Source organism: Athene noctua, chromosome 1 (genome assembly GCF_965140245.1).
Source record: "Athene noctua chromosome 1, bAthNoc1.hap1.1, whole genome shotgun sequence".
Classification (NCBI taxonomy): Eukaryota; Metazoa; Chordata; class Aves; order Strigiformes; family Strigidae; genus Athene; species Athene noctua.
Window position 1 is genome coordinate 85478506 of NC_134037.1, and position 24610 is coordinate 85503115.

At 36.4% G+C, this 24610-nt stretch overlaps 1 protein-coding gene across 1 annotated transcript in view; it reads right to left on the minus strand.

The window, feature by feature from the left end:
* The window catches only part of LYST (lysosomal trafficking regulator), an 86085-nt gene that overhangs the window by 36155 nt on the left and 25320 nt on the right, over positions 1 to 24610 (minus strand). The window contains exons 6-22 of the mRNA XM_074896780.1: positions 22900 to 23932; positions 21158 to 21319; positions 20350 to 20506; positions 17898 to 18124; positions 16531 to 16597; positions 15598 to 15707; positions 14151 to 14574; positions 12808 to 12952; positions 11817 to 11990; positions 10061 to 10221; positions 8484 to 8674; positions 6699 to 6944; positions 4907 to 5080; positions 4230 to 4379; positions 3499 to 3636; positions 1611 to 1809; positions 222 to 353 (exon numbers count right to left, since the gene is read on the minus strand). Coding sequence (XP_074752881.1) covers positions 222 to 353; positions 1611 to 1809; positions 3499 to 3636; positions 4230 to 4379; positions 4907 to 5080; positions 6699 to 6944; positions 8484 to 8674; positions 10061 to 10221; positions 11817 to 11990; positions 12808 to 12952; positions 14151 to 14574; positions 15598 to 15707; positions 16531 to 16597; positions 17898 to 18124; positions 20350 to 20506; positions 21158 to 21319; positions 22900 to 23932 — 3890 coding nt within the window. The remainder of the gene's footprint in view (positions 1 to 221; positions 354 to 1610; positions 1810 to 3498; positions 3637 to 4229; positions 4380 to 4906; positions 5081 to 6698; positions 6945 to 8483; positions 8675 to 10060; positions 10222 to 11816; positions 11991 to 12807; positions 12953 to 14150; positions 14575 to 15597; positions 15708 to 16530; positions 16598 to 17897; positions 18125 to 20349; positions 20507 to 21157; positions 21320 to 22899; positions 23933 to 24610) is intronic.

Sequence of the window (24610 nt, forward strand, 5' to 3'; positions counted from 1 at the left end):
CCTGAGCCATCAATGCAGCAACATGTCTCATTTTGAGAATGAGGAACAGTTTACGTAACATGTTTAATTCCATCCCTCTTACTCTGTCATTCAGGCATCAAGCTCCAAGGGACAGGGGAGCTTTGTAAGAAATATCTGTGGGAAACTAACACTTTAAGGCATTCTAGTCATCTGCCAAAGGACTGTGTCTTAATGTCCTTGTTTTTCCAGCATTGTTTTACCTTCCAGTGGTAAAGCTGTAAATCCAGTTGGAGTTGTCATCACAAATGCAGAAGTGTCTATTGACTTCCCACCACTGCTGGAATTTCTCAGGTATCTAAGCGATTCAACTTTCTCCTGAAAAATTTTGCCATCTAGAAAGACAAGATAATGGGAAAAGTTACATACAAGCTTTTTAAGTTTGCATTCTTGATATATTTAGACTCATAGTAGCCAGGTTACATTGCAAGCTGATCACTGGAGGCTAATGAAAAGTCCTAAACTCACAAACGTCTGAGAAAAAGCACTTGAGAACTACTTTGTTTTAGTGATATACCTTTAAAATTTACTTCAGAACACTGAAAGTAGTATGATGTTCTCAAGTAATTATATTTAAAGATGGTCCTTGCAGGCATACAAGCAGTAATAAATTTTACTTTTTGCCATGTCAAAAACAGATGACTGCTCTCAAACAGATTCATCTAATAGGGCCTGAAGTATCAAGAAATGCATTCTACTCTTACTCAGAATTTTACACCTGTTAGTATTAGAGGACAAATACAGATAGAACTGTACTGCCTTAGAAACCAGTTACTAAAACTGGAGGCACACAGGCATCTGCAAAAGGAGAAAAAATTTCAAACTTGGATGATGCTTTCCATGTTTACATAAGTTATGGCTAAGGTTGTACAATGCTAATATTAAAACATGAACTACACGTCTATCAGTTTCTCAGTTTCTAAAAGAACAAGGAAGAAATTTTAAAGCTCCTATCATTCTTTTTGCCAAAGTGATCATCCAGTACAGATATATTAAAGACAGCTGTTGCCCTAGAGCTGCATGCCTGAAAGCACACAGGTAATTTCCATAACATGTATGCAATGCACTGATGGTGTCTGCCAATGTTGTCTTACAGTGCAACGGAGAGCTTGCTCAAGTGCTCCTCAGGCCTTTTATTTTTCTAAGAATTCAGTAGCAGGAAACAAGAAAGTAGAGTTGGAGACAGGACCATATACACATATTTCTGAATAAGCTTCATTTACAGGTAAGTTAGACGTTTTTCTCTAAGATTTGCTCATAGGCAAATGTGTCCATACAGGCAGCCAATGTTAAGCATTCCATTTAGCAGCAAACTTTAAAGTCACAACCACCAACAAGATTATTTATGGCTGTAAACAGAAAAAAAGATTTCCAAGCGAGCCAGGCAACAAAGTGGCATTATAAAGTCTCTCAGTAAACTACATCACTAAGTCCCGGTAGTTCAATAATTTTTACATATAGTTATTACAGTATAACAATCAAAAATTATATTAATAGAATAGTATTTTATGAGTGAAAAGTTTTTTTAGTTATCAATTTCTGACTAGATTTTTATTTTCCTCTTTAGTTCTAGTTAAATGTGACATATCTACCTATGTGCAGGGAAAAGTAGAAGTTGGTAGGATTGTGACAAACATATGTATTAGTGGGAGGGTGAACTGCTAAGAGGAAATTGGAGACCAGTGTCAGCAATTCCAGGTCTGGTGGAGATCCAAGTACTTCTTCAATTATTTTCACAAATGACCTGCAAACCTCCTGAGGCAGGGATGCAAGATGCCCTTCTTTATGCTCCTAGAAATGAAGAGTAGTACAACTGTAAGTTATTTGTATTTTTAAACTGACAAAAAATGTCTTTTTAAAAAATTTTCATGCTGTCATAGAACAGACAAGAAAAAAGCTTAAATAATAAAGCCTGTATTCTTTAACTTCAGAGGAGCTACTGTACCTAACTCAACGTAGGTTGAGCACACTCAAAATTCAGGCACAAACAAAATATTGCAGATGTTATGCAAGTTTATTTTTAGAAAATTAAATTATTCCACATACTATACTACCCTGATCAGAAATGCTGGAGCCTTAGGGCATAAATCACCATTGAAAGTATAGTTTACTGTCATATTATATATTTGTAGAGAAATTAAAATAGTTGCTGATACTAACATTTCAAACAAGATATTTCTGAACAGTGCCACACTGGGATTTCCACTTCAACAACCATTTTTATAAACAGACACATTTGAGATTTCATTCACAATTATAACTTCTGATCTATCAAATATTTGATAGTTTGTCAATAGCTCTTTGAAAAAAATCTATTAACTGAACAATGATTTTAGAAGAATACTTCAATAAACTTGTGGGAAATCTCATTGTAATGTGAGCACAGTGATTAACTTGTTTGTAACTTCTCTAAATTCTGCCTCTTTTGGTACCCAACACCTTAACTGAGACTGCTGTATGAGAAGGCTAAATGAAGTTAAATTAAGTGAGGTTTTCAAAGCAAATAATTTATATAATCTTAATCTTTCATTCCATCATTCCCCCAAAATTGCCCAATCACTGTTGGTCAATTTGAGTAGTTTTTTTAAACTATGAAATTAATTTTTTCCCAATAGGCATGTATTGAATTCCCTTAACAGGGAAAATACTTCGTAACATTCTGTATCTAGGCATTTGCATTAATATACAATTTTAAAAGTTCACTGTACCACTAACGAGTTCCAAAGGTAGGGAAGACCACAAAAATGAAGAAACTAAAAATTTACAGCAGTGAAAATGATTAAGACACATTTGAAAAAAATCATTAGAAGGAAAAACAATGAATGCATTTCATGTATTACAGTAAAAAACTCAAAAAGGAATGCAAGATAAAAAATGCAGTGTAGGAAAAAAGGGATTACAATCTATGTTTTCAGACAGGTATGTACTATAAGCTGGAAACCATTTCAAAAACATGTTCCTAAGAAATGTCTATGAAAGGGCTGAAGAAATTCCTTAAAGTCCTTTTTAAAACAGCTATCTCCATGCCACGGAGGAAGCTACTACTGGATCAATAATTTTGAGAGGAGTGCTCATATTGAGCACTACAGGCTAGGTGCCCCATTAGCTTTGGTGAGATACAGGACAGTTTCTGCTGCTTACACAATATCTGTATTTTTCAGTCATGAAGACTTGAACTAGTAAGAGACATCTCAGGTAATTTCAGCTCCTACTCATGTATGGATTGTGCAAGTAACCTAGCACCCAGGATTTCAAATAGTACCAAATGGTTAAAATCTCTTGCCCCTTCTGTCCAGCAGTAAATAGAGCACCCAATAGGGAACTGTATCAGTTCACAGCAACAAAGCCAGTTGAGGAAGGCAAAAGGGGTCTGGAAGCATAGTCTCTACTGAAGTAGTTTTTCCTACAACATTTAGTCTCCCACACACCAAGTAAAACAGTATTTGCCAAGCCCAAAGTAGGATTTTAGAGTGAAAATACCTGCAGAACCTGACAAGTTAACAGGAAGTGATGTACCACTTGAGCTTTCAATAGCTGTTTAATGTTAAACATCTGTTGGTGATGGTTAGCTCTGATAAGGATTTCTAGAGCTGCTAACAGAGTTTCCCAAACACCTTGCTGAAAAACAAAACAGGAACATGGCTTCAAAAATATATTTCTGAGTCTACACACTGAGAATAAAAAAACTCAAACCATTTAGGAATGTAATCAAGTCAAGTTAGTTTTGCCCCTCAGAAAGACTAAATGATTGCAAATCGTCAGATCAAAATTACAAGCTATCAGAAAAATTATGCTCATACAAAATTAAGCATATTTTAGTGATTAATCTACAAAGAAAGTACTTCTTGTCTAAAACTAGTTTTGTATACTTTTTTCTATATTAACACTGGATGGTTATTTTCAACAGCTTAACAGCAGGTCTTCCTCAGTCTTAACACGTTCCCCTAAAAAATTAATTGATTCAACTAACAAGTCATTGCCATAAATTACATTTACAGAACAGAATATACTAAGGCCACCTGCATCATTGATAACGGGAGCTTGATACTACTACCAGCTATTCAAAGAATAATAAGGACCATTAATTTTAGAAAATTTTAGTAATTACTGACATCTAGCTGGAGAAATTAATTTCAGATCTCATAATACTTGATTTTTTTTTTAAATATTGACTTTTAGACTTAAAATCTTTCCAAAATGAAAGTAATTACCTTTGCTTTAGACCATATCTTCCAGTCAAGCAGCAGCTTCTCTAGCAATTGAACATCTTGGATAACTGCTGTAGAATCTGTGTCAAGCATGAATTGCCCATTTTCGTTTATATAGAGAATCTCATCACTGCAACATCCTTCAAGCAGAGTCTTCAAGAGGGAAAAATTCTTTTTTTTATGTCATAAGCACAAAGCAGTACAGTTCTATCCAATTTACTAAAAAATTCTTTAAAGAGACATCAAACTTGATAGGGAAGGCATATATCTACCTGGTCAACTTTGAAAATAGTTACTGAGTTTAACCCCACTGGGGACATTTAAGAGGCTTCATTCTTATAACACCAGTACAATTTTATTTTTTTTTAATATTGAAGTGTGTGCAAGCAACTTTAATTGTTTACAAGTTTAAGCTAACTTGAAGATCTTCACTGTCAGAGAAAGAAAGTTGCTTTCCTCCCACTCCTCATCTCCTCTGAAATCAGGGTCTTTCAACATTTCCTTTTTCTCCCCTTACTTATCAGGAGTTTCTAGTTTAAGACAAAACACTCCTAGACTAAACTTGCTCTGAATCACTGTTCTATCTTTGTGAAGACAGCTTCAAATGTAGAATTAAATTCAGAGAAGTTTCTAAATTTCACTAACACTGAACAACATACCAGGTTTAAAGAGCACTCTACCTTCAGCATGCAAAATCCAACAATGCATTTTGGTTTGATCAACACTCGATGAATCATAGAATAACCATTACAATTGTCCATCTCCTGTATTCTCTGTTGACTGTATTTTGTTAAAGATAGTATAAGTTGTAATGCTAAAGCTTGAGTGTCTTCACAGCTGCTAATCTCTACAACCTGAAAAGGCAAATTTAAAACAATTTAAATGAGAAATATTTAGAAAAAAGCATTAAAAATGCTTTGTTGCAGACCTAAAGTTATAACTTCTGTATTAAATCTGTTTTAAAGATTGAGGTTATGGACATAACCTTCATTTTTGCCTATGAGCTTATATTCAGATATTATACCTGAAGTGGAAATCCTTACTGTGGTAAATGATGACCTGCTAAGAAAATAAAAATCCCATTGCAAGAATCCCCTTTTAAGATAAAAAAATCTGTTCAAAGTAAAATTTAAGTACAAGGCACCAATTTATTCTTGGTATACTACAAAGTCACATGGTCATGAAATACATAAGCCACTAACAACAGACCCTATTTGCTCTGGAAAAGTATGTTTCCCAAATGTTTAAGGGAAGCTTTAAATTAAGGTTCCTGAAGGTCTACACTATCTCTACCTGGAAGTATCCAATATTAAAGGTTGGGGGTTTTTTTCCATAAAGAGACAAGCTATTTGATAAATGAAGACCATGGACCATTCTTCACTCTTTGCTTCCTACAATTCTTGAATCCCAAGAAAGAGCATACAGTATTTTTAGCAAAAAAACATACAAAAAGGAAATATCACATGAATGGAATTTCAGTTTCTATAGGTTCTCTTGCTGTGTACCTGTTAACTCTGCTGCACTTAGTTATACACATGTATACCTCTACTCTCTGACAGGTGATCTATTGTTTGCTTGCTTAACTGATGCAAATAGAGTCTACAGCAGGATCTGTAGCACATTCTTAGCATAAATTTATGTAATACAGTAACATGAATAAGGATTTTCTCCTCATTTTACTAACAATGTTAGAATTACAACAGTGTCTTCAAAACCAGAAGTCCAAACACCGGACTGTCTCTAGCCTAATTTGCATTGGTTACTCTCCACACACCTTTCAGAACACTACCATTGCCAGAGGTACACAAAACCAAACATGTTCTAGGCCTACTTTAGTATTTTGAATTAACTGTAGTACTTCAGAGACTCCTAGCACAAATATTGACTGTGACCTTTACATTAAGAGGCTAAGCAGTAATTAAGTTAAGGCTCATACCCTTAATTTTGAAATTACAATTTTTAGACAGAATAAGCCTTTGAACATGGCTGAACAGTTCTCAAAAAAGCTCTCACTATTTATTTGATAAAAAAAACCAAAGCTCTGCACACTAGTTTTACGTTCATTCATAATTGTATTGTGAATATCCTGTGTTTAGAGTGTTAAAGATATGCAATGAATTTAAGTGCCTTTGAAAATTAGAGACCAAAAATATGACCAGTTCTACAACACTCCTAAAACCAGTATTTTTTGACATCTAGAAGTCCCATCGCTAAACCAGAATGTAACGCCACATCTTGCATACCAGCAATGTTAGAGAAAACACTACATAACATAACTAAGTTTCCAATTTAAGACAACCAGCTTGATACAGTTTGTGTTATGCCACAAGTATTTTCCACAAATTTTCTTTAAAAGAAATCACATGCAGACTAGAGAAAGGCAGCTAGAATATGTGACTTACTACCCAAGATCCAAGGAAAATTTTATATGGAAGAACACATACATGCACCCCCCTCTTCCAGCCCCCTTACCCTAGCAAAGAGGAAAACAAATGCACCAGTTCCTCCAATTTCATGTAGTATACCCTGAAGAGTTTTATATTCAACAGGCTGAAGTGTTTTCAGCTGATGAGCATCCAATACATTGCTCTGAACTTCTTTTAAACTGAAAGGTCTCTGAGAAGACACAGTTTTCACTTGACCTTTCAGTCTAATAACGGGTTCATATATGGTGTACTGACCAGGACAGCATGTGGTATAAACAACAGCAAGACTCTCCTGAAACAACAGAAATTTATAGGTGGTTTTTTTTAAAAAAAGTTTAATACAAAATAACAAAACACACCCCACACCCCCCCCCCCAAACCACAAAGCACCACACACAAAAGCCACCTAACAGTAAGTAGCAGCAACTTTGGCAGTTCATTTCTACTTTACCATTAGCATGGTCTTAAGTTTCATGTGGATGCACATGCACTAAAAATGCAATAGCATTCCTAAATTTAGCAAATGTATGCAATACCTACAACACAAAGTTAAGAAAGCACTAAAAAAATCCACCAAGGATCCCCCCCTCTTACCTCCTGAAGAACTACAACTATTTTGCATAAAAAGCTACTGATAAATTTAAAAGAAAATGAACATACAGTGGTATTGGGCAAATTGTTTCTCTTTCTGAAGTGGCAAGTCCAAAATCGAAAGTTATCTGCTATTTTTTTCAAAATTTCTCCAATTTTAAGTCTATCCTTTAATCAGCTTTGCCATAAGAGGATCTCAATGGAAGTTTCATTACTGATGTAGAGACTTAGATCAAAACCAGAGCTCCTGCGGAAAGCAACTGACTCATTTTCACAGAAAATGTAAAGTGATCATATTTGTGAGGTTATTTAAAATAGATAAAATAATTACATTTAAGGCACTTGCATTCTATGCAAAAGCACAGATTAATTCATCACTTGTGTACATAGTTCTTCTCTCTGGTTACTTGGTGTTTTGTGAGGCAAAATAAGCTTAAAAGTCGCATGACTGATTTGTTAGGCTTTTTATTTATTCCATTCATTCCTTCTTAACCTACTCAAAATTTAGTACTGGTGTTTACAAGGACCATGTCCAGACAAAATGATCCTTTGCCTATAGCTACAGAGCTGCTGTAGAACAAGATCAGGCAAATCCCTCTAGTGGAAACAATTCATACAGCAGAATTAACAATGCATGAAGACAATTTCCCAGATAGAGCAGGCTCCACTGACAAGAAAGTTTTGGTTTTTTCTTTTTCTAGTGTAACTGTATTTACATCTGCATCAGGCATAGCTGTTCCAGTCATGAAAGACAAAAAAAGGTAAGATCTGCCAGCTGGAAAATGACTTTTCAGTCAAACTTGATGCAAACTTACTCAAAACCTCAAAGAATTGGGATGAAGTCTTTTGCTTGCTGTTAAAGACAGATAATTACTCCTTTCTCCTCTCACTTTTAATGTTAAAAGATTAACTAAGCCTTGGCTACCTTTACACTAATGGAGAGAAAAGCTACATAACCATCCCAGGGCATTTAGAGGTGCCTGTTTATGTGATAAATATGCAATATAGATGCTGGAACATCAAGAAGTTGTCAGAATCCAACCTAAAGCAAGATGAAATAGTCACCCTCTGTGAGGTTCAACTCGCACTGAAATAAGTGGGAAGAACCCTGCAGTGATTTTAATGAGAACTGGATTTGCTCCTGCCTGCTTTGAGAAAGTGAAGTACTTGGGAGACAGCAGGAAGTGTGTTTCTTAATAAATTACAAGAGATTAAGAACCATTTCTAAGTAGCAACTTACAATTAAAGGCCTAACATCCACTTCCTTTTTTGCCATGAAGAGCTCTTTAACTTGTTCACATTGTAGAATCTCTTTACTTATGTACTTAGAACAATCAGTCAATGTCTTGCCATATTTACAAGGCATTACAGACGTGAAGTCTGGCCCACATGTGTATAAGTAAAATGCTTCCTCTGGTCCAATCTTTGCACCTAAAAAACAGAAAAGCAGCTGTTAACTCTTTAGTATGCAATAAGGCAAAGTTCACACATTGGCTATTAGACTGCATCAGAGACTTTACAAGGAAGATCACTGACTGGTTTTCATAGGCCCTGCTGAAAAACAATCAGTACAGTCCAAAGCTTGCTTTTAGCTACTGTAGACCAGTGACTTCTGACATCACAGGCCAGATCAATTCAGTAGCAAAGGCAACTAAAATGAAGTCAGGAAAATGTCTGCATGAACTGAAGACGAACAGGTGTGAATAATCAATTACACTTTAAAATCGAGGAGTCCATGCCTCCTCAATGTTTAAGATTAGCGATAGCAACAACATGCTACAACATCATGGACAGTTGGGTAGAGTGACCAAGAAGGATGCAACAACAATAAAAGCTCACTAAAATTAACAGGGAGGAAAAAAAAAAAATTGTAGAAAGCCAAATGAACCTCCCTCCCCTTTCTAGACAGTACATCTCAGGTCATCTATTTGAGAAAGCAAAGTCAAAAGCAGCATCCAGACAGACCTAAGTCTGAGATGTACAGGTGCATGACAACTGTGTAGCAAAAAATCCAGTGTCCTCTGAATACACCAGTTACACTAGCTGTAGGCACATGGGGATCAGACCATGTAGATTCACAAGGTGGAGCTTACATTTATGATGAGCATCCCACCTGTGGCCCACACAGATACACATACAACATCTGCACACACCACACATCCTGTTAAACTGATTTCACTTATGTAGTAGTCCTGACCAGGCCACTGCACATGAAGAAATGCCAGCTGATGACCAGCAGGGTTGCAGCCTTCAGCAGTAATCAAACAACCGAAGTCCTGGACAAAACTTCCAAAGGGAGGAGAGTTATACATCTAAGAAAACCTGAAAGTAACTTCAGCAGTTCCAGAAATAAGCATGCTTAACTCAGTATTTAGTGGCTCAGATTTTGTTTACTTTTTAATATGCTTTAAGTAATTTGAAACTAGCAGTTTAGAAGCAGGTAAGTGAAATCAATTTTCCAGCTGGGAGAGACTGAGTGCTTTAAGAAAAAAACAGAACAAATACCACCATCTCTCCATCCTCTACACACAGGTATTATTTAAAGAAAATAGAAGAAACACTAAAGGAACTGGAATTACCAATTACAGCGACTAAAAAGAAAGCAGAATAGTAGTGGAAGGACACAATTAGAAAGTACCCAATACTGAAACATTTACCTGCTTTCTCCCTGATAGATTATGCTGGATGCTAGTAAAAAAATGTATTGTTTTTACTGCAAAAACTTGGCATGTTTTAAAAAAATCAAATTAAGCCTTTGATCTTGGAGGGGAAAGAGGAAATAAAGACTTATTCAAGAAAAAAAGCATACAAGAGTACCATTAAATAGAAGCAGATTTCCAAGATCCCATCTACCCGACAATCGAAGTAATTCTTCTTGAGATGATATACAATGGCCAATCATACAAAATGTTTTATTGCTGTCAGATGATAAGCTTGATTTCCTTGGTAGTGCGTAATCTAAATTAATCTCACATTTCCTAAAAATACATATAAAGAAACAAGTTTAAACATTAAGAAGTGGTCAAAATTGCTAAGGTATTCAGCTTAGGCTTAAAATAGAATATTTAGTACATGAGAAGCCATGCTGTTATCAATATTAATAAAAACATTTTCAACTTCTAGGCACCTTAAAACTCACTTACATAATTATGTATTCAAATACTGCACAAAACAGAAATGGAGTCCCCAACTAGAGCTGCCATACAGTCAAGATTTCCTAGATCTGAAATTCTTTTCTTCTTCCCTCTGCCCTTAGACAAGAAGCTGTATATGACACTAGTAAAATACCACAGTTTTTCAATAATTTCTACTGTTCCTAAAAACTCAAAAGGCCTTTGAATATGCTAATATACATCATGAAAACTGTGGTTCACATATGGAAAGCACCATGTTAGGGATTTGCTTATACCAGGGAAGAGTCAGAGCTAGTGTGCTGTACAGCCACAGGCAATAAGCCTGATGTGCATATACAGACAGACCAGGTGGACTTTAAAGGTCATCTGCAACTTTCTGGAAGAGCCTAACTATGAGCAAATTGACAACTAACTCTCTATATAGAGGGACCACATTAACTACACATGTGCAGAACACTGTAGTATTCTTAGTTTCTCCCGTATCTCCATATTTGGACTTTACTGCATATCAACATGCACAGACTGAACAACGGAGGGGAGGAAATCAAGTTGCTTAAAAATTAACTCCATGTAGTTTCAAGAACTAAGTTAAATATATATTATATGTTACAGCTATAGGTTTAACTGCAGGAAGAAAAACTGTGCAACAGCTTTTTTTCCTAGATACAGCTTTAAGAATATCTTTAATAATATTGCTTGTTTACTGACCAAATTCTAGAGGAATATTAAAGAGCTTGTGATACATCTAGTTGTTTTACAAGATAGTATTTTGACCACCTGCTTCATATTTGTGACACAAAGGCAGTCTTCATAGTCTGGACTTTAGGAAGAAAGGATGAAACCTGAAATATTTAATAAATTCCTTTTTCCCTAACCAGTTAATATTTCATTCAGGCACAGGCCCACCCAACCTAGCACCAGGCACCTTATTTAGAAGCACAGACCTTAAGTTTTCAGTGGAAGAAGTAGTACTTCCTACTGCCAGTTCAGATCTGGTCTGAAATATTTTTTAACTTCTCCCCTTTCTATTTCTCTCAGTGGAGCAAAATGACTGCCTTCTCTCCATCTCTTCATTCCTACTTTCAACAATATTGCCAGAACCTGAACTATACTTCCTCAATTTTAATTCTTCAGACACATTATGCCTACTGCTAACTTCATGCCATAGCTTTTTTTGAATCTTACTCAAAATCTTGTAGTACTTACCTCTTTCACTTATTCATGACAAAATGGTCCATGGTACGAACTGATGATTCTTAAAGCAATCAAGACAATTCTGGATATTTCTAGGGAATTCCTAGCAGTGTACGACATCCCTCTCCTACCCCAGAAGACTACTCAACCATATCTTCAACTTACACCAAAATAGTACAGAAGTTTTCCTACCAGAGAACATCTTTTTAAGATCAATATATGGGTAAAACTAACATATACCTTACCTCTGACCAGAAACCCACAGCAACAACTTCCCATGGATATTTTTCTTGCCTTCTGGCTGTTGCCAATATGTTATTGCCAAATGCTGCCACCTGCCCACAAGGAAAACATTCTCTGGAGATTCAGCCTGTGCCAGCAGACCAGCTTTCATCTCATCATTTGGATCCATGCACATACTATAGAAACAATAGAAAAGGAAAAACAAGTGTGTGCGTGTTTGTTTTCAAATTTGCATTTTAAGCCCCAAATTTGCAATTTTTTGGCCTCAGTTACTCAGATTGTATTCCTTAACTTTCACAGATAATATTTTTGATCACAATGTTATATTTAGAGTGTTCAACATAAGCTAGGAAAATCCTCACATTACAGTTTCAACTTAGCTATTTTCACTTGTTTACATGAATCTGCTTACATTTAACATAAGGATATTATCTTTATTTTACAGTGAAGAGTTAAATTCAGTTTACTGAAAAAGTACAGGTGTTCTGAATGCTGTGAAACAATGTTCTAAAAATTGCAGCTTTAGACTCATTTTAAGGATACATTACTTACAAGAACTAAAGTAGAGCTAAAATCTGTTCAAAAGATTAAAACCAAGATTGCTGAAGTAAGTAACAGCAATTTTCACACTTCAGGTGTGAAAACCTACAGCTACAAAAGCTTTTGCTTATCTTCACAAACTTATTACATCATTTCTTTAACACTTGAATTGCTACCTTGCATTGCATTATGTTTATGACTGATCTTGCATCTTAATTTGGTCCAATTATTTATATATGACTACAGGAAACACTCAAGACCAGAGACTAACACTTTAAGCAAGTAAACCTGTAGATCTGTATGCAACAAATGTACTTGATGTTGCCATCAGTGTGCAAGATGATTCTACTATAGAAATTAGTTTTCTACTCTCCATCAGTATTGCCTGCAAGCTGCAACTGGAAGTAACAATATGTATGTTCATGAGACTGCTTTTGGACTAATGCACCATACCGAAATATGAATGCTCCAGTGTTCAAGTCCGCCCAGACTTGTATCATCAGTGCTTTGGAACCCAGTGAAATTATATGAACACAGCCATCTTCAACAAGTTTATCTCCCAGGCTTAGGTATTCCATTCCTATAGACTTCATTTCTTCTAGAAATATAAACATTTTTATACAAAATTACAATACAATAACAAAGCCTGTCCAAACAGCTATCAAGTGTGAAAAGAAACAGCTTGGGTACTATATAGGAGTTCCATGGTTGTTTTTCCAAACACACACCCCCCCCCCCCCCCCCCCCCATCTTGCATGATTCTCTTCAGAGGCCTAGGTCTCTTATAAACTGAAATAGAGGAGCTCTACATTCACTCAGCACATCACATGTCTTTGTAAAGCCACTAAGCATGAATATACTCTAATTCAATATTGTTTTCAACATGCCATATCATATTACGTTCCTATGTTGAACTGGCACTCTTAGTGTCAGTTCACCAAGAAATGTTTAGATTTTTCTTCCCAAATCATACTACCCTTCAAGTATGATCTTGCATTTAATATTTTTACTTCACCAAGCAACAGCACAGACCTTCTAATTAAGGCAGCTCTAGTGAGTTCCAAGATTCAGGGCAGGGTTGTCCCTCCTTTTATTCAAATACAGTAGAAAAGAATAAAGGACAGTAAAAGATATTCCAAGTGTTGTGATTGGGAGACATTTTAAATAACTTAAATTTTTCCTCCTACAAATTATAAACCAAAAGATCCTGCTCAGAAGAGTTTGGAAGCAGGTGGGTCTCTGCAAAAGTATAAACAGGAGTGTTGTACAGCTATTAACATTTACAATGGCACACAAGGAAAGCTGAAGGATTTATACCGAGTCAGCCTCAGACTGACTTGATGGATTCAGAGCATCTTTTAGCTAAGACTTCCTTTTTAAATCCTAAATCAAAGACTTACTAGCTCTCTATTAAAGAGCACAAAAGCCACTTCGTCAATACATGAGACCAAATAAACTTGAGAGCAGCCTTTTCCCATGACCTTTCAGCTGCAGCATTTAACATTTTCTTCATCATAACATGAAGTAGCACAAAGACTTTTTACTGAAGTTACAAATTCAGTGAGAATACTAAATTTCTAAGGAACCAGGCATTAATCCAATTTAAAAACTAAGGCTGGAAATGTTTTATCTTTAAGCATATGACACAGTACTCAAAGAAAAATCATAAAGACTACCACTCATGTTTAATATCCATAAGAAAGTTCAACCTTTTATACATGGAACATTGATTAGTAATACTTGTAACAGAATTCTTCAGTGCTACCCAAGTAGAAACAGAAGTACTATATCCTCACCTGTGCTGTCAAAGCTGTTCTCTCTTACAGCTATCAGTCTGCTGCTTCTCTTGAATTTTTTCCCCTTTTCTGTTGAATTTTCTGTTTCATAAGCATGCTCCAGACGAAACCACAGTGAGACACTGAAGCCTTCAGACATGTGTGGCCAACAGTTTTGTCCAACTAAAGGCAAGTGAATTGGGGCTACATGCCAAGAAGAAAGCAGCTGGTGACTCAAATTTTCACCATCTGCCTCTTTCTTACTCTGTGAAAATTTTGCTCTTTTTAGTAGTCCTGCAGTTTTGCTGTTGGAAGTGCTAGCAGATTTTTGTGAAGAACTAGTACTCAAACTTGTGCCGTGTAGCAAAGGGAAGGTAAGGTACTGTAATGGGTTCATATAAATATTAGTTTCTATAATCTTCAATACACCCTTGAGTAGTATCTCCTAGAAGAAATAAACCAAACAAATGAGAAAAAAATAATCAAACCGTTTACACCATGTAGTCAAGTGTCATCTAACTAAACAGAAACCCATTCTTCATTTAAACCCAGCTTCCTGTTTTCCCAACAGGAGGTGGACTTCCATATTCAAACTGATACACATTTACAAAGTATCAAGTAGTAACTTCAACAGACTATGGCCCAACAGTTCTGGGGATTTAGAGCAGATCAAGCTTCAAGTTACCATGCTCAAGAATGAGCTGAACCACAACAGGTAAACTCATTGCACAATCTTATCCCACATTTGTTATGTGCTATCGGATTAATTTATACCTCAACAAAAGACCACACCTTTTACCCTGTGTTTGAGGCTGGTCAGGAATGCACACACACACCATCACTTTGTTATTGCATGATCAGTAACAAAACTAGCTGAGCACTTAACCCAGACAGTTTCTCTAATTACTTAGCCAATTATTGCAAGCCACATTTGAAAGATTTACTTGTGTCTCCTTGTTTGCTACTATTTCAGAATCCACAGTATTTTTATTTTCTTTGACTTTTTTTCCTATGGACTCCCACACAAATGAACAGCTAGGTATTTCAGCAGTATATTCCACACAGTAGATTCCAGTGTTACACAAACCAGCTTAAGACAGTTTTGAAAGTAATTTCTGCAGCTAAAGCATTCCTGAAATAGTGAGATGCTTTATAACTTTACAGGAATTACTTCAAATTTTACAGTATTAAGAGTGCTCTGTCACCCATAACCACATCAGTCTCCAAGAGGAATCTTGTTCTCTTGTGCTGAAGAGACTTCTCAAGACTAACACACACTTCAAAACCCCCTCTTATCTATTTCCACATTTTGAGAATGATCTGTTCCAACAACCAAATTTCATTTGCTCTGATCAGTTAGAATGTTATTACAACATTACCAAAATTCTTGGGACACAAAAGGATTTTAATTTTGCTTCATTCTTCTCATTAAGCTTCTAAATTTTGCTATGTGCTACTCCATACATACCGTACAAGGTGTCTTCTCCAAAAATATCCTCAGAAGAAGTGTGAGCTCTTCTGAACATGTCTGTGAACTCATTAAGGAAACTAACAGGTCTACCAGCACCATCTGACATGCTAAAAATAAGGAGACAAAATATTCTTAAGAACTTTTTTAAAAGCTTTAAATATTCTTATTCCATACTATTATGAGGAAAGATTAATTTGGAATGCAGAGTGTTTTTCAAAACAGTTATTGCTTCCTGAATTTTAAATATTACAAGATGAATTCTAGACAGACCCAACAGTACTTCCTGACACTACCATTCAAAATTTCATTGAATGAATCTAGACAGCTACACTAAACCTGGCTCCTAGGTTTGCAAAGTGGAGTCTGAAAGTCTGGGAACCTACCATCTACAATGCAAAAGCTATCCCCACAAAGCCAGGGATCAAAGTCCTGGGATGGGTTTACATCATCTCCTGCTGTGGAGCAACCTCATTATGTGAAGCTACCTTTGGGCAAGTATTTAAATTTGCTTCCACATTCGTGGATTAGCCAGATGTTTTCTGATTAGAAATAAAACACAATCAAGACATCACTAAGACTTGTGTTACAACAAAATGTGAAATAAAACTTATGTTGTGATGGATTCAGTCAGTAAGATTTTTCCAAGCAATGTTTGTTAACACTGTCAACCCTAATGTTTACAATTTCAACTACCATTTTCAGATCTGACAGCATGTGTTTAAATAACAGATTTCCACTAGCTCAGAAATAACCCTGTATTTACACATAAGTTAGATACTTGTCACAAGTTAAAGAAGCAGCTGCATAAATTCACACATGCCAATGAATTTGCTTTGTCAATTTTGTATTTGCACTGTGAACTAAAAATTTGAGTCTGTATATATTAAGTTATAAAAAGCAATATTTAAGTTACTTAGACCTTGAACTCACCATGAAAACTAGATTCTGTTTGTGTCAATATGTTCAGAAATCCTCCCAAAAGGTGTTTGACGGCTCCCTGGTAAAAAAAAAACCACAGGGAAAGTTTATATCTGAAGAATATACACCAGCTCAAAAGACTAGGAAATAATTTCTTTCAGTCAATTCTTGTCTTTAAAATCAACAGTAGACAATTCTAGTTACTTTATGAACATTTTTGTTTACTATTGAACATTTTTTTTGTGTTCAGTTGCTGAAGACAGACTTTGAAATCCAAATTATTTTAGAAAGAAACCTTCCAGCCATTATCAGTTCAGCAGCTGGGATCTCCCTTGTTTTCTGCCTCATAACAGAATTATAGAATTTGACAGTGGTGACAGAATGCAGCATGTTCTTATATACTGATGCAATATTGAAAGCAAATTCAACCTTTCCCCAACCTTTTTATGTAAGATTAAAGAATAATTACCAAAAAATCCCCATGTACTGAAGAACATCCTTCACAAATGCATCTTAAAAGGTAATTTGAAAAAAATCTAATTGAAGATATTCAAAATCTCTGAATTGATTAGTTTAATAGACTGCTCTAAATTATATTGAAGAGTAATGAAAATGAGATATTGAACTGTTAGTAGTTTCATGTGTTGAAGTTCAGAAACAAGAAATAGATGTGTGCTAGTGATTTAAAGCTAATAATTCACACAAAGAATTGGAGTACTGAAACAACGTTTTCATTTCCTGCTTTTGGTTTACACTGTAAAGCACTAACTGCTTCTTAATCAAATGATCATATAAACAAGCTCTTTATGCTTAGATTACTTAACTATATTTTCTTCTTTTGCAAAAGGGACATAGTTATTAAAAAGCAAAGAACAAACTAACAATCAAATTCCAAAGGATCATGAGACCATCAACATATGTATAACTAGTTTCTAATGTAAACTTATGAAGAATACAAGTGTGAAATACTTTTGAGGTACACCACTGAAAGTTTCTAAAAGTACATATGGAATACATATATTTAGAATGTTTACATATATCCATATACAGGAAAATATTAGCTTTTCTGGCTTTTTAAAAGGTCTGACAATCATGAAGTCTGTATTTATAGCTCTAGTTATCGAACAGTCTTGATATAATAAGGTAGCTCAAAAGCTTTATAGGTCAAACACCAGAAACTACAGTTAACTAATGTACTGAAAGGTAATAAATGCAATGCACCTGGCAATATTAGTCATTGACATTGTTACAGGTCTTACCAAGTGCCCTTAACAAGTGAGAATAGTTCTGAGATCACTCTATTAGATATACTGATACTAAAAAACTGAAGCAAGTAAGATATACAATTGCTAAGCTGTTGCCTTTAATAACATTTTTACCTGTTCTATAAGTACAGTGGCATTCCTCTCCTTTTGGCTGATGATTTTCAGGCAGCTTTGGAATACATGAGCAAGCACATCTAAACTTGCATTACCAGCTGAGAGCAAGTTTAATTCTAACATGCAGATTTCAGGATACATTAATTCTCCTTGACTGATGTTTTCAGCTAGGTCATTAAAATAACCTGAAGGACCAGTACATCCTGGTTCTCCCTTTGTGTCTGCTCCTGAAAGAAAACACTTGTCTTACTGAAACTTACTCAGCTGAATACAGTTTGTATGATTTAAGCAGAGCATCCAAGGACATAGTTTCTCCAGCCTTCTCATAGGTACAAATCAAAAACAGTTTCTAGCTTATAAGCAGTTTTCAAAATAACAGTATAATCTTCTAGTCTGCTTCAGATTTTCATATTTTCCTGCTAATACAGAAGAGCAAAGATGCAGTTTCTTCCATTACATGTTTTTAAACTATGTGCCTTCATTTCTTGGGAACTGGACACACACAGTAATCATGAAATAAGCAATTCATGAAACATGACAGTAAAATCATTGTAATAGAACCTCAAGCTTCTATTTAGAACTCTGAGCCTGCTAAGGAAGGAGATAAATTGAAATTATTTTATGTTAAAAGGCTGGGGGAAACAGTTTAGTTACTCAGAAAATGCACATGACAATATCTACATGACAAAATCACAACATTTCAGCCTCTCCTCTTTAGACCTTGGAGAGACTTTAAAAGACGTTACTTAAAATTATTTGGTACAGACATATGTTTCATGCAAATATTTCAGGTTAAATTTTTAACTGAGAAATGCTTCTAAAGTGTTGTACAACTGTCAATAAAGCCTAGTCGCATAGGTAAACAGCAACAGTTGAATGCAGTTCTAATAAAAGCTGTTACTGTTCATGCTGACCTCATACAAGAACGTAAGCATCCAGATATTCAGCACAAAGGAAAAGTTAAAGCAAATACATGTTCAAAATTCAAAAAAATTTAAAATTCAAAATCTTACACAAACAGAATACAGCAAGAGATGTGCACATCAGACCCTGAATGAATACAAAGAGACACATCCTATCACAAGTCAAATGAAGCATGTAACTGGGAAAAGCCAGAACAGATTCACCAGTGGCAAATCACAATCACCTCCTACAAGTAACCTGCTTGGTCAGTGTGGGATGAGCAGCGGACACTGCCTACCTGGATTTCTCCAAGGCTTTTTATACAGTTCCCCACAGCCTTCTCCTAGAAAAGCTGGTACGTTACGGTCTAGACAAGTAGTGTGTGCAGTGGATAGGGAACTGGCTGACAGGCTGCACCCAGAGGGTGGAGGCAAACAGGTCTTGCACTTGGGAAAATACAACCTAGGGTGCAGCACAGGCTGGGATCTACCTGGCTGGGGGGCAACTCTGTGGAAAGGGATCTATCTGGGGGTCCTGGTGGACAAGCAGCTCAACATGAGTGAAGAGTGTGCTGCAGCAGCAAAGAAAGCCAACAAGATGCTGGGTTTCATCAAGGATATCACCAGCAGAGATGAAGTAGTCATTATTGCACTTTACTCAGCACTTGTCAGGCCACACCTGGAATACTGTGTTCAGTTTTGGTCCCTGTTATACAAAAGAGATGTGGACAGGCTGGAGAGGGTCCAGAGAAGGACCACAAAGATGATTAAAGGACTGGAAAGCCTGCTGTATAAGGAAAGCCTGAGAGAAGTGGGTTTGTTCAGCCATGAGAAGAAAAGGCTTAGCGGAGACCTTATGACTATGTGCCAGTATTTAAAGGGTGGCTACAAGGAAGATGGAGACTCCCTTTTTACAAGGAGTCACATGGAAAAGATGAGGGGTAATGGGTACCAGTTACTCCTGAGGAGTTTCCAACTGGACACAATAAGAAAATTTTTCACAGTGAGAACGAGCCATTGGAATAATGTCCCCAGGGAAGTGGTAGATTCTCCAGCATTGGACACTTAAGATTCAGCTGGACAGGGTGCTGGGCCATCTTGTCTAGACTGTGCTTTTGCCAAGAAAGGTTGGACCACATGATCCTTGAGTCCCTTCCAACCTGGTGTTCTACAATTCTATGATATAATTAGACCATCTAATTTCTACCAGATTGTTATAATACTAAAGAAGAAATTCAGTACTGATTTTGAAACAGACTACTGATAAGCATATCTGGAGAAAACTGCTTTTAGACCACAATAATACATTTGAGCAAAATTACTTTAGAGCAAGAGTCACATAAACCAAAACAACCAAAATGGAACAGTTCCTGTAACACTCAGTAAGAATATTCAGCATCTCTCCATCTGTAACTTCATCCTACTGGAAGTAAAAAAGTTAATATGTTTATCTGTTAAAGGTCTGATGCTCACTCATTTTGCACATCTCAAAAGACAAGCAAGTTTTACTGTGTCAAAGGCTGCTTTGTATTTTCATAAGTTTCAGTTACCTTCATTCTTGGTTTCACTGTCATCTGGGTTACTTTCACTATCTGCTTCATACCCTTCCTCTTCAGCAAAAAATTTAAGACTACAGCACTGTGATTCTTCAGTTTCTTCAGAAATATCTCCAGGTTGTGACACAGGCTCCTTTTCAGTGTAATGGGTCTGTACAAGCAAATTTACCATCTTTGGTCAGAGAGGCAAGCAATTTAGAACCCTCCAGGTGCCTATATTCTCCAAGCCCATTGCCAAAAGTAACAAATTAATCACACATTTTCAAGAAACTTGAGATACTTTTTAAGAATACTTCATTCTTACATAAAAAATTGATTCTGCAAAGATGGGTTTTTTTACTACCTACCTGACCAATGCTTCGATAAGCAGGTGGCCAATGCATTAAGAATAAATGTGTTTTCAAAAGCCACTGCCACCATAAACACGCAACTTGACAGTTACTTTAAGGTGAAGATATGTCTGCAGCCACTAAAGTCAGTCAACAGCCCTGTTCGAAGCTCTCCCTTTGAGAGTCTGTCACACTCTCAAGAGTCAAAGAGTAAAGAGGACATCAGGTTTCAGGTACGTCCACAAAGCATAACACAGCTTGGTCCTTTCTGGGGCATGACTCATTTCTGAGCAGTAAATGTGTGGACTGTATCAATAACCAGCACTCAACTTACACACTTACATATGAGAATCAGAGAATTAATCTTCAACAGCCATAGTAACCAAACACATTTAAACATGTCCTATCAAGTTTAAAAATAGACCCAAACAATAAAAACATGACTAAGCAAACACTTAGTTGGCATTCCATACCTTTTCAGTTTTTTCTTCAGAATGATCCAGATCAGCAGAAAAAGTGCCCAATGCAACACGAAGCAGTGAATCAAACAGAGGCTTTGCCAAGTCAGTTTCTATCACTTTTGATTGAGCAAGCTCCTCTCTTATTTGAAGTAAGATATCATCCACACAGGTATTCTGCATTTTGGGGGAGACAAACATTTTGATTCATGTTATTCTGTTTGATCTAATGCTTTCATTTAAGATCTTCCCCTTCCACCTACACTAATCTGACTTCTCAGCTAAAACCAGCCTTCATCCAGTCTCTTGCAATAAGGATTCAACCTGTTTGTCATGACAGATTTAGCTGGTTAAGCAGTCTCCACACTGAAAAAAAAATCTGGCAACATGCCTTTTCCCAAACATTGCAAGTGAAAGCACTGTTTCAAAAATAAATATCTCTGAAACAGTTTCAAGCACAATGCATTCAAACCACACCACAACGTTACTAGAGGTTAACATGACAGAGGGTGACATGTTCAAGTTCACAAAAATAGCAAATGGCTCAGACAGAACTCCAGTTTCTACTTGTACTTAATGCATCCTGCTTTTGTAACAAACTGCCAAGTAAAATTCAAGATAGAAATTAAAACATTAAAGCACAGTGAAGGTGTGTTCCATAAATTAACAACTTGTTGTAGAACACTGAATTAGTTCACCTCTAAGGCTTAATAGTTTTTCCAGGTGTTCTTTCAGTACCCGTGCCCTCTAATACTTCTTAAGTGCCATGCTCTGCTCAGATCCATCATCAAAAACATGATGTGTGAGTCACTATATATAATGCTCACATCTTGCCTATGCAGCTCTCCAATCCCACCTCTGTGACGCATTCTCAACTGAATACTCTTTCAAAAAAATCCAGTTTCTCCCACCATTCAAAACCATCAGCTCAGACAGCCTCCAGAGAATGTGAAACTGGACAAATGGACTACACAGGGGAAAAAAAAAAAACAAACAGAAAAAGCAGGCCATAAGTAACCAGAAAAAATACAGGCATAGTCAGCCAGCAATTCATAGTTGTTGACATCCCCTACTGCCTTTGAGTCAGAGGAAATCATTCCTTTCCTCTAGTCAGGATCATTTTATGCAGAAAAAGATAAACAAAATCTTCATCTGCTAGGACCAGTCTTCCCTGGGACTCAAGATACACTGATCCAGAAAACAGCATTTGATGTTCAGTTCAGCCCTTAGCCACATTGACCATGCTAGCCCAAACTGTAACAAGTAGATGAAAAATAAACCAGAAACAGCTCAAAAAAGTAAACAAGGTGAAAAATCTCATCTAGTCTGGATCAATCTCCCACTCTGGAAGGCCCTCTCAAGCTCACAAGCAGCAGAGAATTGGCATGAACAGGGATCCAACCCAGAAGAGAACAAAGATCATGTTGGAGAACAAGCAAAGGGGTACAGGATCCTTACCAGCATCTTACCAAATACAAAAAGTGACAAGTTGACACATGGGAAGATGACTTCTCAGAAACAGCAACTGTCAGTTTGTTTATCCACCCGCTCCCATTCTTTCATGCCTGCTGACCACTACCCTTGGTTACTAAGAACATCACTGAACTGCATGCTTTCAGTACTACACAAAAAAAATAGGGTACCATAAGAGCATAAGATTTTTTCATCTCTAAAAGAACTTTTGATTAAATTACTGTTGAAAGAATATTGTATGTAACAAATATGAGTAAAATAAGCTAAGGGAAGTTGCACAGTACCTGGTGAAACATCTCCACCTCCATCTTTTGCTGCATGGTGCTTGCACTGTGCAGACAAATTGTCAGCAGAGCTTCTAGAAGTCTGATACCTTGGAGTGCCCACTCAGTCTCTTCTCTTACAGAAGTCTTTATTCCTTCAAGGTTAGGAACTGAAGTAACAGAAGTGTGTTCCCTACTCAAAGAGCTGTCACAGTAGACACATTCAGACACCAGCTGTTCTGCACCAGCAAGACTGTCAGAACTATCGAGCTCCAATTGTGTCACCTCTCTGCTTTTAGCAAACTGAACAGAGTCATCCTTGTTGAGAAGCTCACCACGAGGACTCCCATGTGAACTTCTGCTGCTTTCACTCAATACTCTCTCCCTCTTTTCTTGCTCCATTTCCTTATTTTTTGCAAGTTTCTGGATTATCAGAATTAGTAATCTATGGCATGCTTCAAAGCCTCCAAGTCTATGGAACTGCCTCTGGAAAACTGAGCTATACAAATAGATGCAACGACACATGGACCAAATATCTGCAGCCCTGTGAATATTTTCCAGAGAGGGCAAAGTAAGGCTTTCCAATGACAGATACGGTAATTTATGACCTAATGGCTCACTGGCTGTGCTGTCATATCCTGACGTATCTTCAGAGTCATTAGCTGAATCCAGATCACCATCTGCTTCTTTACTTACACATAAAAAGGCAACACAGAGGAATAGGTTCACTGTGTTAACATGAATGTCTTGGCTCACAAACTTTTTCTTTTTTGGGTAGGCCTCTTTCAAACCAGCATAAAACTTGCTCAGGCTTTGAGGAACTTCTGAAACAGCATGCTGGCTACAAAGAGAAGCAGACAAGCCAGATGTAGACTCCTTTTGTTCACTGTTCAGGCCTTCCAACTCTGGCATTGCTTGGTCTTTCTGCTGGTCACCAAGGCAGAGTATCAAAGTCTCTAGCACTTTTAAAGAATGGCTTCTTAAAGTATCTAAGTAATTTAACTCGGTCATTTGATTCACTCCATTACAACTCAGAAACAAGTATCTAATTACCCTGCAAGAGAAAGCATAAGAGTTACCTTATAAATGAGCCACAAATTCATGTAGTTCAGATAACACATCTTATCCAAAATTAACCCTCTGTTCTACCCACCTGAGTAACACCAAGGACTGATCATGTACACAGTAATTGATAAAAATGACTGTAAATTGCAAATTAAAGAGAAGAAAAACTTGTTTGCAGCACTCTAGAATCCCAAGTATCATCCATCCGGTAACAGAAAATTCAATTTTTTTGTAAGATACAATGTAGGAAGTATTGATTACCCTCTAAAATGTAGTCCACAAAGATGTATGATGTTCAAAACCTTAAAAAGGGGTTCAATTAACCATATTTATGACATTTGCTCTTTAGTGGTACTTCTTTCCCATAACTTTTATTAGCAATTGGAGCTAGTAAATATCTTTATTTCTCTCCGTTCTGTGACTTCACCAGAAAGTAGAGATTCCTTCTCAAATAAACTTTAAGTTTTAAGACATTTTACTAGCTATTCGTTACATCAAAGATGCATTTCAGATAGAATTCAGGAATACCTTTCAAAAACAATTTTTCTGTGCTATTGTTATGACAGGATGTCTGATGTTGAAGAACTTTACAGTATTTTTGTTTCCAAGTATATTTCTCCCTTCTTCCTAAGTATTACATTGAGTTTATTACATACAGAATTTGGGG